General features: G+C 43.1%; 1 protein-coding gene across 1 annotated transcript; it reads right to left on the bottom strand.

Annotated features, from left to right (window-relative positions):
* Nucleotides 1-2040: 2040 nt before the first annotated feature.
* On the bottom strand, nucleotides 2041-7203 carry SREBP (Sterol regulatory element binding protein). Its single transcript, XM_065236402.1, has 6 exons — nucleotides 6548-7203; nucleotides 4243-6482; nucleotides 3271-3782; nucleotides 3098-3212; nucleotides 2671-2844; nucleotides 2041-2600 (listed from the first exon to the last, which is right to left on the bottom strand). Exons 1-6 carry the CDS (start codon nucleotides 6660-6662, stop codon nucleotides 2247-2249), a joined length of 3510 nt encoding a protein of 1169 aa, XP_065092474.1. The 5' UTR covers nucleotides 6663-7203; the 3' UTR covers nucleotides 2041-2246.
* Nucleotides 7204-10467: the final 3264 nt, after the last annotated feature.

Below are 10467 nucleotides of genomic sequence, written 5' to 3'. Positions count from 1 at the left end.
AACGTTTAATGATAAAGTTTTAACCTTAAGTATTATAGTTTTTTGGAAGTGGACCTTACAAATAATGGGTTGTTAAGAACCATTACCATTCAAAATTCTTGTTTTCTCCATACATTTTCGGAAAGAAAACTATACTAAAACCTTTTAACTTATGGTTTGAGAACATTAATGGTAATGGTTATGGTAACCAGTAAGGTCCATGAATGGTTTTGTAACATCGATCAACTTTATGTGGAATATATCGCGAATTGGTTGCCGGTAAATTACTGATTACCAATTCACGATATATTTCACGTAAAGTTGAGCGATAATACAAAACCATTAATGGACCTTACTGACTACCATAACCATAACCATTAATGTTCTTAAACCATAAGTAAAAACGTTCTAATATAGTTCTCTTTCCGATAATGTATGGAGAAAACAAGAATTTGGAATGGTAATGGTTCTTAACAACCCATTATTTGTAAGGTCCGCTTCCAAAAAACCATAATACATAAGGTTAAAACTTTATCACACAAACGTTCATGTAAAGTTCCATAACCATTTCAGTTGAAGTTTAGCAGGGATTATAAACAATTTATAACCATTATCGGTAAGGTCATGTGATGGTTCGCGTTTATGCGGGTACCTCGGTATTCAAAGATGTCCTAATCTTGGTATCTGGTTAGCACAAAGTGCAGAAATTGATGTTTAATTTATCTCTATGTCCGGTGTCGAACATTTGCATGCTAACTATGATCGGAGTTTGCAAGGAGTTTGAGACGGCATGAATCCATAGAGGTAACTCTAAGACCACTGGGTCCCGAAGAAAATCATTATTATTTTTGGCTCACTCAGTACCAGAACAACGGTCCCAAGCAGTCCCAAGCTATTTCACTCACCCCTGCATGTTCTGCATGAATCCACACACCCCTGATGTTATCTGTCAAACTTTCATAGCGAATCAAAACAAACATAGTGTAGTAATAGAATTTCAACTAGAATAGGGTACGTTAATCGTTTGCTTGGGACCAATAGGCCACTAAAGTGGTGAGCCAATTTAAAACAGACATACATTTTTAGTAACTTGACAATGCTTTCCTTGTTATTTTCGTTTGCAACTGTACTTTTTTACAACACATCATTGGGACTATTTCTAGTCTGCTGATGCAAACATATCAAATGAACAGTAGTAACAACAATCAATACGAAACTAATGATTTTAAATTGGCTCACTACTTGACTAGCCTATTGGTCCCAAACAAACGATTAACGTATCCCATTCTAGTCGAAATTCTAGTACTACGTAATGTTTGTTTTGATTCGCTATGAAAGTTTGACAGATAACATGAGGGGTTCGTGGATTTTTTTTTCTATATTTCGAGGGGTGCTTCGATTAGCTTGGGACCGAAGAGAGTACCAGAGCTGAGCCAAAAAGTTGAGCACGTTATTTCGGGACCTTCTAGTCTTAGAGTTACCTCTATGGTAGTAACTTCCGCCCACTACAAAGAGTGTTCGGCGATGTTACCCGTTTTATCCATAACTGTCCTGCAAAGCGGACCGAATCAGAACGCCGTCGTGGAAGATTGAGCATTGCAGACTTTCGTGACTCACTGTACGCTATGCTGATGATCGTACAACATTAAGTGTATCGCTATGGAATTAGAAACGATTACACTGTCCTGAATACAATTTCACACAAAATGAAGATTTTAGAGTATAGGCATCATTGATTCTAATTTGAGTTAAATATTTTGAACGAGGAGTCGGAATCGGTAAAATTTCACCGACTCCGACTCCACAGCCCTGATTGACAATTAGTATTGGCCAATCAATACAAACAGTCCCGATGGTAATTTTTCACACTTTTCCAAAATGAACAAATCGTAATCATCTAAGCCAACCAATCAGCGACTGGATTGCAAAAAGTTATCCAAATCTATACCCAGTGGCCTCGTCTTGTCTTATACTTGATCTGCAGCTCTCAAATAAAGGGATTTCGAAGAACAGATCCTCAACAAGCGGCTGAATATTAGTTTTCTAGTTTTTAGTTTTCTTCAGGGAAATGCAATCATAGCCCTAACCCTTAAAATTATTACACTTGTCAGAAAAAGGCATTTAAATCTAGGCTCTATGTACAAACTTAGCAAAATGAGAATATCCCAGTTTCAACTTTAACTGCTTAAAGGGCGAATAAAAACTAACAACGGTCGAAATAAATTATCATCCTTCATCATTATCATCATCATCATCATCCGAAATCATCAATTCGTCACAGTTCCACTGCCGAGCGATCGCATCAACTGGTAGCACTCCTGCAGTCGCTTCTTGTCGCCAATTTTCTCCAGCGTTTTGGCCGCCTCCTGAAGCATACTGGTCCGTTCGCCCGGTGACGACAGACACGGTGCCGGAAGGTGTTTGCACGCCACATACAAGGCAGCGGCCCGTTCCCGACCACCAACAAGCTGGGAGCTTCGATCTTTACCGCTGCAAATGATCGACGCCCGGGAGTAGCGCTGCCGCAGGCTGTGGCCCAACAGTTGCTGGGTGGGCCCGGGAGCGGCACCGGCCATCAGACGGCACACGGCTTCGTACAGAAATACTCGCGATTGGGCGTTCTGTAAGATGGAAGATGGTTGTGAAAACAAACGTTTTTTCTACGGGGGAAATACTGCTGTCACGACTTACGGGGATCTCGTTGGTGACGATCCGCAAGGAATTTAGGTCCTTCTGGAACTTGGCCAGCACCACACCGGAAACGGGGACGTACTCTCCGTTCTGGCTCTGGAACTTTTCGTTATCTGCTTCCCAGAGGGCTGTGCGGGCTTCCAGCAGCCAGTCGCATGCCAGGAGCTGGGCGAGCTAAAAGGTACAGAGAGATACAGGAAAGTCCACCAGCATATCCACTTAGATGTGAAGGAAATATCAACACTTGTTAAACGACGACTAGGCTCCCAGATCCACCTGGTTTGCATTGCAGAAGTACTGCACCGAGTTATCGAACGCAAAAGTGCAATGCAACTACAATGCACCCAAGTGGAGAGCAACGATTTCTCTTCTTGCATCTAAAAAAAAACATTTGCAGATCAACTGGAAATCGAACGTCGACACTCACCATTTTCAGCTTCATCGGTCTCTTGCAGATGTTAGTAGTTAGACTGTCCTCCAAACACTGGCTTCCGGCGTTGCAGTTTTGGAACACGATTACCGAGTTGTAGTGTGGTTTGTTTCTGTTGAAGAATGACTTAAAATTAGCTGAATTCGACCACCATAACCCATGTAACTTACAGCAACGCTCGCTTCGCCTGGAACGCTGCAAACAGTGCCTTCGGTAAGGTATCCTCTCCCTTGGCCAGCTCCGGCGGTAGATTTTCAATGTGCAGGTAAAGACGCTCGGCTTCGGCGTCCTCGCCGAGCAACCAGTGGGCGGCAATGCTCAGCAAACTGGACCACCAGTGGGCCAACCGATCCTGGCAGCAGTTCCCGCTGATCAGGCATCGATCGAACGTAACCGGTTGATTCTCCACGCTCAAAATGTCCTTGAGCAGCTGGGTGAAGTGCAGCACGTTGCTGATCTGGCAGCCCGAGTACGGATAGGACGCCGACGGTGCCGACGGTTTCCCATTGTCCGATTGGTCGTCCTTGATGATGGAATCCTTGGAGGACGCTTCACCGTTCGGTTCGGCGGTTGCCTGCAGTTGTGATTGCTGAGCGAAGGCCGCTTCGGCGTGCTTCCGGCTGATCTGACCCGAACCGACCAGACATTGGATCGACTTTTGCAGCAAGTTTTCGCGGTAGTCCTGGAAGGGTGTCGAAAAATAGGCTCTTAGTGATTAGTCTTTTTATCCGAACTGCTGGTGGAAGCATTTAACGATTTAACTGCCCCATGGCTTTGATCTATGGGACTTCTATAGAATTTGGAACAGTAACATGCGTCCAAGGCAGCGAATTGGTGATGTTCCAATCAGAGGCACCAATTTCAAGTGCCTACAGAATTCTTGAAGATAGGCAGCACAAGGCCTCCTCTATAAGTACTCTGAAAATCACAGGCACAATTTCCAAAAACCCACTGCCTCCGGAAGACTTAAAATTTCTTGAAATGTTTGAGTGGGAATTTCCCAGTAGGAAAAAAACAATTCGTTTGTTTGAATTCCTCTAAAAACATTGAACTGACAATACCTTCAAGAAATCAAAATTTTGAAAGAATGTCTCCTAAGATAACCCGCCCAATCTGCTTCACTGTGCACTTGGACCACTTACCCTCATCATGTACTCCAGCGGGTCGGCCTTGTTCCCGAGCATGGTGAACATCGAGTCCGGTGCGTCCTCGAACTGCACGGCGTGGGTCGTCAGAAACCGGAAACCATACGAGGTGAACGCCCAGGCGAACTTGGCCGGAACCTGATCGCAGTTGTTGCAGACCTGTTTCGCCTTGGCCAGATAGTACCGGCAGAAGTACTGCATGAAGCGTGGGTAGCTCTTCTTGACCCGCAGGGCCGCCGTGATGTAGATTTCGATCGTGTCCTCCGGAGACATGACGGCCGAGGCAGCCTCTGCCATGTTGACGGCGTACAGCGACATCATGAGACCATTGACTTCCGGTTGGTTCGAGACCAAATAGAGTTGGTTCAAGCGATGAAAGAGTAGGGCCAGTTCCTTGGCCGAGTTCAGAGCATCCGCGCGTTGGGATTCGGGCTTCAAGAGGCCACCGGTGCGACGGGAAAGCCACCGCCCAATGTAGATCCGGTGCAGGAACATGCGGATAAATTGCCAACAGGTGGTGATGATTGTTTCCAGGCGACTGTTGGGAATCGTGACTCCAAACGAAGCCAAGCATCTTTTTGATTCCTGTAGGGATGCCGCCGTATTGCCACGTTGAAAGTCCAAATCCGATTGCTTCTTGTGCTTCCAGTATTCCGTGGATGCTTTCGAGCGTGACGGTAGTATCGGATCACCGTAGACCAGCATCTTTATCAAGCCGAAAGCCAGCAGTGCAAAGTTTATCAAGAAAATCATGGCCGAAGAGGAAAAGCTGGACCAGGAGAAAAAGGGTTCGTCCACGGCTAGTATTCGCCGGCTGGTTCCGGGATCTAGTTCTTCATCACCACCAGCGCCAGAAGAGAGGAAATTCCCAAATGGATTGACAACCAGCACGGCCAGCATGAACATACAGAGGGTGAGCCGCGAGTGGGCGGACATTCCCCGGACGCTGGACATGAGATCGTCTTCGTTGAGCGATTCCTCCATGCCACCGGAAGAAGACGTCCCGAAGGGAGACGGTGGCATTGAATTGTCCGAATTGTGCGACGGTGAAAGCGATGGATTGGATTCGTCGCTCCTCGGAGGTGTGATCGGGCCGCTGACGGGGACCATGTCGTCGTGTACGTTGGCCACCAGGAGATCCTTGAGCGAATGCTTCCGGTTGGTCATCTTCATCTTGAGGTACATATTTTCCTGCTTCAGACTGTTGTTTTGTTTCTGCAGGTGCCGGATGTGGTCGATGGCCTTCCGTAGAATGGCGGATTTGTTCAGTTTGGCGTCAAGTCCAACAACCATGTTTTTAAGCTCCACTATGCAACTGTTGATCGAGGTCCGATAGCGACGCTCGATGGCATTGTGGGCAGAACGTTTGACTTCCTTGACCTTGGGCACCGGTGCCGGCTGACTTGTGTGCGATTGCTGGAGTCGATTGATCTGCATCTTGCCTGCATTCTCCGGGGCATCTAAGACCAGTGGTATTCCCGTCGTCAGAATTGGGCCGTTGGGGGTGTTCACCAAAGTGTGAATGTTTTGCGTGTTGGTTGTCATTACGGTGGTTGGGTTAGCTTGCAGGAGCACCTGCTTGTCCCCACTTTGGAAGGTGAAGACCTGTTGCATCACTGGAACGGCTGTGGCCGTAGTCACCGGGGTTGGAGCCACGGTGGCTTTCGTAGTTATAAGATTCTGCACTCGGACGTTGGCCGGTAGAATGTTCTGAGGAATGCTCGTGGCCACCGTCGTCGCCGGAGCAATCGTCTTGATGTAGGAATATCCCGCTGGGGTACGGGTATTCTGCACAAGGATGGTAGAAGTATTGGCCGCTATGTTGGTCCGATTTTGAGTGAGGATAATTGGAGCAGAGCTCGTATTAATCGATTGCTGGTGGATCAGCACCGGTTCCTGCTTTATCGTGGTAGCGGTAATAGCCGGCGGTTGACTTTGTTGTGGTTTCGGCGTCTGAGTGCTACTCACGGAGATCATCGGATCTCTCGAAACCAGATTGCAATAGAATTGCTGCAGCTGTTGGTGACTCTGCAGAGTGGGACTCGCAGTATTTTGCAACAGGGCCGAATCTTCCTTCTTTATATCAAGCGAAGAGTTTCCCGAATCGTTCAACGAATTCAACAACGGTGACGTCGTAGAATCTGGAGAAACTTGATCCATCACATTGTCCTCCCAGCTATACTGGCTGAGAAAATCCTCACCCATGATGTTCATGAGCTTCTCCTCGTTCAGTTGATCTGTAAAACGGAACAGTCCAGATAAATTCTCCAATTACACCCTATTACCACCCCCGAAAACTTACACATATCGGCAATATCGTTAATGTCCAGCTCGTCTCCTTTGAGGACACTGTCTGCAATGTCCATCGCCATTGCACCGCCAGGCTGGAAGCTACCCCAGCCTCCTCGGCCGTCCATTTCGTCAAACTTTCACCTCCCACTTAACAATACCGATTCAAGCTATCTGTTGCCCGCAAATTTCCTCCAAATCAATCCGATTTAGTCCTTAAAAATTCAAAATTTCCTCGCGAAAGCCAATCAAAACTTGCAACTTTTAAACAGCACCGTCGAAAAATGAACGAAGGAACGAGACCACTAATGTGATTCACAGTGCGCCAGAGTGGGACGGCCTGATACACCACACCATCAGCTCACCACCGGTTTGCACCAATCAGCGCACAGCAACGAGTATCGTATGATTTTTCAGCACCAAACCGTGACGTCACTTGCGACAACAGAGCAGCCTCACATAACCTCTTTCTACACTCTATCGCAGAGGAAATTGCATCATTCACACAAGAATCAGGAAAATCGTTCGCCGTTTTCGAATAGCTGCATTAATTGAATTCCACAATCATCACTACCGCTACTGACAATCATTATTGTGATTCTTCCAACGATCAAAACAAGTTGAAGGTCATTAATCTGAGTCACTAGTTTGTTTTTGCGTTTTCCAACAGAACGGTCAATGGAAATCTTGCAACTATTTACGACGCTGTCAAAACAAAAACTGAACGGAACAACGAGAACGAGAGCTGAGCGAGCGAACGATGATGACGATGATGACGCATTCAACCCGAAGTTTAAAAACTGCAACAGAAAGTGCGTTGCTAAAAACACACAACAAAAACAAACCGAGGAAACGTCTGATATTGACGAGTGCACGGATGGATTTGAGTTCACTCACTCGACAAAAAGTGACACAACAGCGGGGCCCTGTTTACTAAAAATGAACACATATGTTCATTTTTAGTAAACAGGGCCCCGCTGTTGTGTCACTTTTTGTCGAGTGAGTGAACTCAAATCCATCCGTGCACTCGTCAATGGAGAAATTTTGGGAAAATAGGTGGGAATTGAAGTGTGCACGGATCAGAGTAACTCAGATTAATATCGACAGTGAGCATGCATAAGGGCGAATACGCGATGATCGATTCTCTTCATCGATTTAATATAAATTATTGAGTTGAATTTGACTCAAAATAACATAAAGCCATTCAAATATTACATAACACAAAAGGAGGTGCGGGGTTGCAGAAATTTGTGGTGCATTTATTATTTCCGCCAAAGTTGGACCCCGGAAAACCTCACTCGCGACATTCAATTTTACCAGACCCCCTTCAATCTTTGGAACTTATAGAGACAGATAATAGCGCCAAACGGTTTGTGACGAGACAAAGTTGAACTGCTGTGTTGGAAGAAATCACGCACACCAAAATCTATACGAACCCACACAACTGAGTGGACGATACACCGCAAATCAAAACACGAAGCGGTGTCATCTCTCATCGTCATCATTCAGCTTCAGCTACTCCCGTTTGCGTTTGTTTTCAGCGGCGTTGTCAAATACTTCATACGTTAAAAAATAGGAAAGTAATGTTTATTCCAACGTAATTTTTTAATGGAATGCGTGCTGCGTTGGCCAAAGAAGACGGCACATTTCATTACGTTTAGCAATGATTTAGATACGGTGCATTGCCAGTGGCAGGTGAATAATTCTTTAGAGAGAGAGAGAAGAGGTTTTTCCCATGTTTACTTCTATGCTTATTAAGATTATGTTGAAAAACAGCTCCACAAATCATCAATTACTATTAGAGATTTGTGTTTCAGTTGCGTATAAAGTGGTAATGATTGAAAATCGAAGCAATCATAAACAAGTAAGAATCTTGCTATCGCAATATAATGATGATGACTTCGAGGATGATATCGTCCTCTTCCCTTGGCTGATCATCAACGTCCGCGTTGACATCTGTCATGCTACGACACCTGTCAGTTATTGAGCCCTGGTGGTAAAGTTGGCGGGGAACTCCCAACAGTTTCAATATGCACTCAACAGATAGCACTGCGAGATGAATTGATTAGTGGGATATCTTGTTAATTAGATATCTTTGATTTTACTCTCATCGGACTTCGCGTCGGACATACACAGAAAAAAAAGTTGTTGAATATTACATCCAAACTGCTGCAACCAGGTCAATCCATCGGTTGTGTACACTCAAAGATAAATTAAATCAAGAAAGCTTAAAAAGTGTGCAGTTTCCCGCTTCACCTTATTGAGTCCGAGCCATGATTACTTCGGCAGTAGTCATGCATGATTAAAATCGAAATAATTTTTCCATTATTAAATTTTATTCTTTTTCAATACTGATATATAATCAAAAAAGATTAAAATTCAATCAAAAATTATTAAAATAGAATCAAAAATGATTAAAATTTATTCAAAAAATGATTATCTACCATCTAATCAACCATGATTAAACTGGGATTTATATCAGATGCTTATTTTTTAGATAGAGAGGATTAATTTTTAATCATTAGATATGATTAAACCTCGGATTAAACTGAGCTTACTGCCAAATTGATTAAATTTCAAGCAAAATGGGAATAGTTCAATTTATCAGTGTAATATAACGTTGTACGATGTACATCGATTTTGCGAACAAAATTACATCCATTGATGTAAAATTGTATCTGCTTTTTGCTGTTACATCATTATTTCATACATCAGCTTGAATTACATTGATCGATATTATATTTTTTTTTGCTATGTAGTGCGCATTATAGCGCACTATGCCCGACACTGTGGCCCTTTTTTTTAACTCTTTATTTGTTCCAAATTCAAAATAAATTACATTTAATTTTAACCTAGGTGCTCCAGTTACTGCAGTAACGTACCAGCCTTAATTGTTATGATATATATCTATGTGTTTTTACATTGTTCATGTCTTGGCAATTCAGTATTTTAAACAGGTTTTTTAACCTGCATGTCAGTATAACAATTGATATCTTAAAACTTAAAACTAAAACTAAATCTTATCTAAGTATAAAGGGAATTAATCGTTGCAATTGAGGATTGCAACGATTTTTGCCTGAAATTATTAATTATTTTGTTGGACATTTGTTCTAAAGTCTCAACATTCGAAATTCTATGTACTTCGGTAGTACTGTACCAGGGAGGCAACTTCAAAATCATTTTCAGAACTTTGTTCTGAATCCTTTGAAGTGCTTTTTTCCTGGAAGTGCAACAACAAGACCATATTGGCACAGCGTAAAGCATGGCCGGTCTAAAAACTTGTTTAAATATTAGAAGTTTATTCGTCAGGCAAAGTTTGGATTTCCTGTTTATAAGAGGATACAAATATTTTATATATTTGTTACATTTGGCTTGAATGCCCACAATGTGATCTTTAAAAGTTAATTTTTGGTCAAGTATTAATCCAAGATATTTCACTTGGTTTGACCAGGAAATTGGAACTCCGTTCATAGTGACTATGTGACTACTACTAGGTTTCAAAAACGAAGCTCTAGGCTTATGTGGAAATATTATAAGTTGAGTTTTGGAAGCGTTGGGAGAAATCTTCCATTTTTGTAAATAAGAAGAGAAAATATCTAAACTTTTCTGCAGTCTGCTGCAAATAACACGAAGACTTCTTCCTTTAGCGGAAATGCCTGTGTCATCAGCGAACAAAGATTTGTGGCAACCCTGAGGCAAATCAGGGAGGTCCGAAGTGAAAATGTTATACAATATAGGCCCAAGAATGCTACCCTGAGGAACTCCTGCTCTAACAGGTAGTCGATTAGATTTGGAATTTTGATAATTTACCTGCAGAGTTCTGTCAGTTAAATAATTCTGAACTAATTTCATAATATAAAGTGGAAAATTAAACTTTTTCAATTTAGCAATCAAACCTTCATGCCAAACACTGTCGAATGCTTTTTCTATGTC

The sequence above is a fragment of the Ochlerotatus camptorhynchus genome, unplaced genomic scaffold (genome assembly GCF_037179485.1).
Source record: "Ochlerotatus camptorhynchus isolate MF236.1 unplaced genomic scaffold, CSIRO-AGI_Acam_v1.1 ptg000550l, whole genome shotgun sequence".
NCBI classification, from domain to species: Eukaryota; Metazoa; Arthropoda; class Insecta; order Diptera; family Culicidae; genus Ochlerotatus; species Ochlerotatus camptorhynchus.
This window is presented reverse-complemented; position numbering and strand designations above follow the sequence as displayed.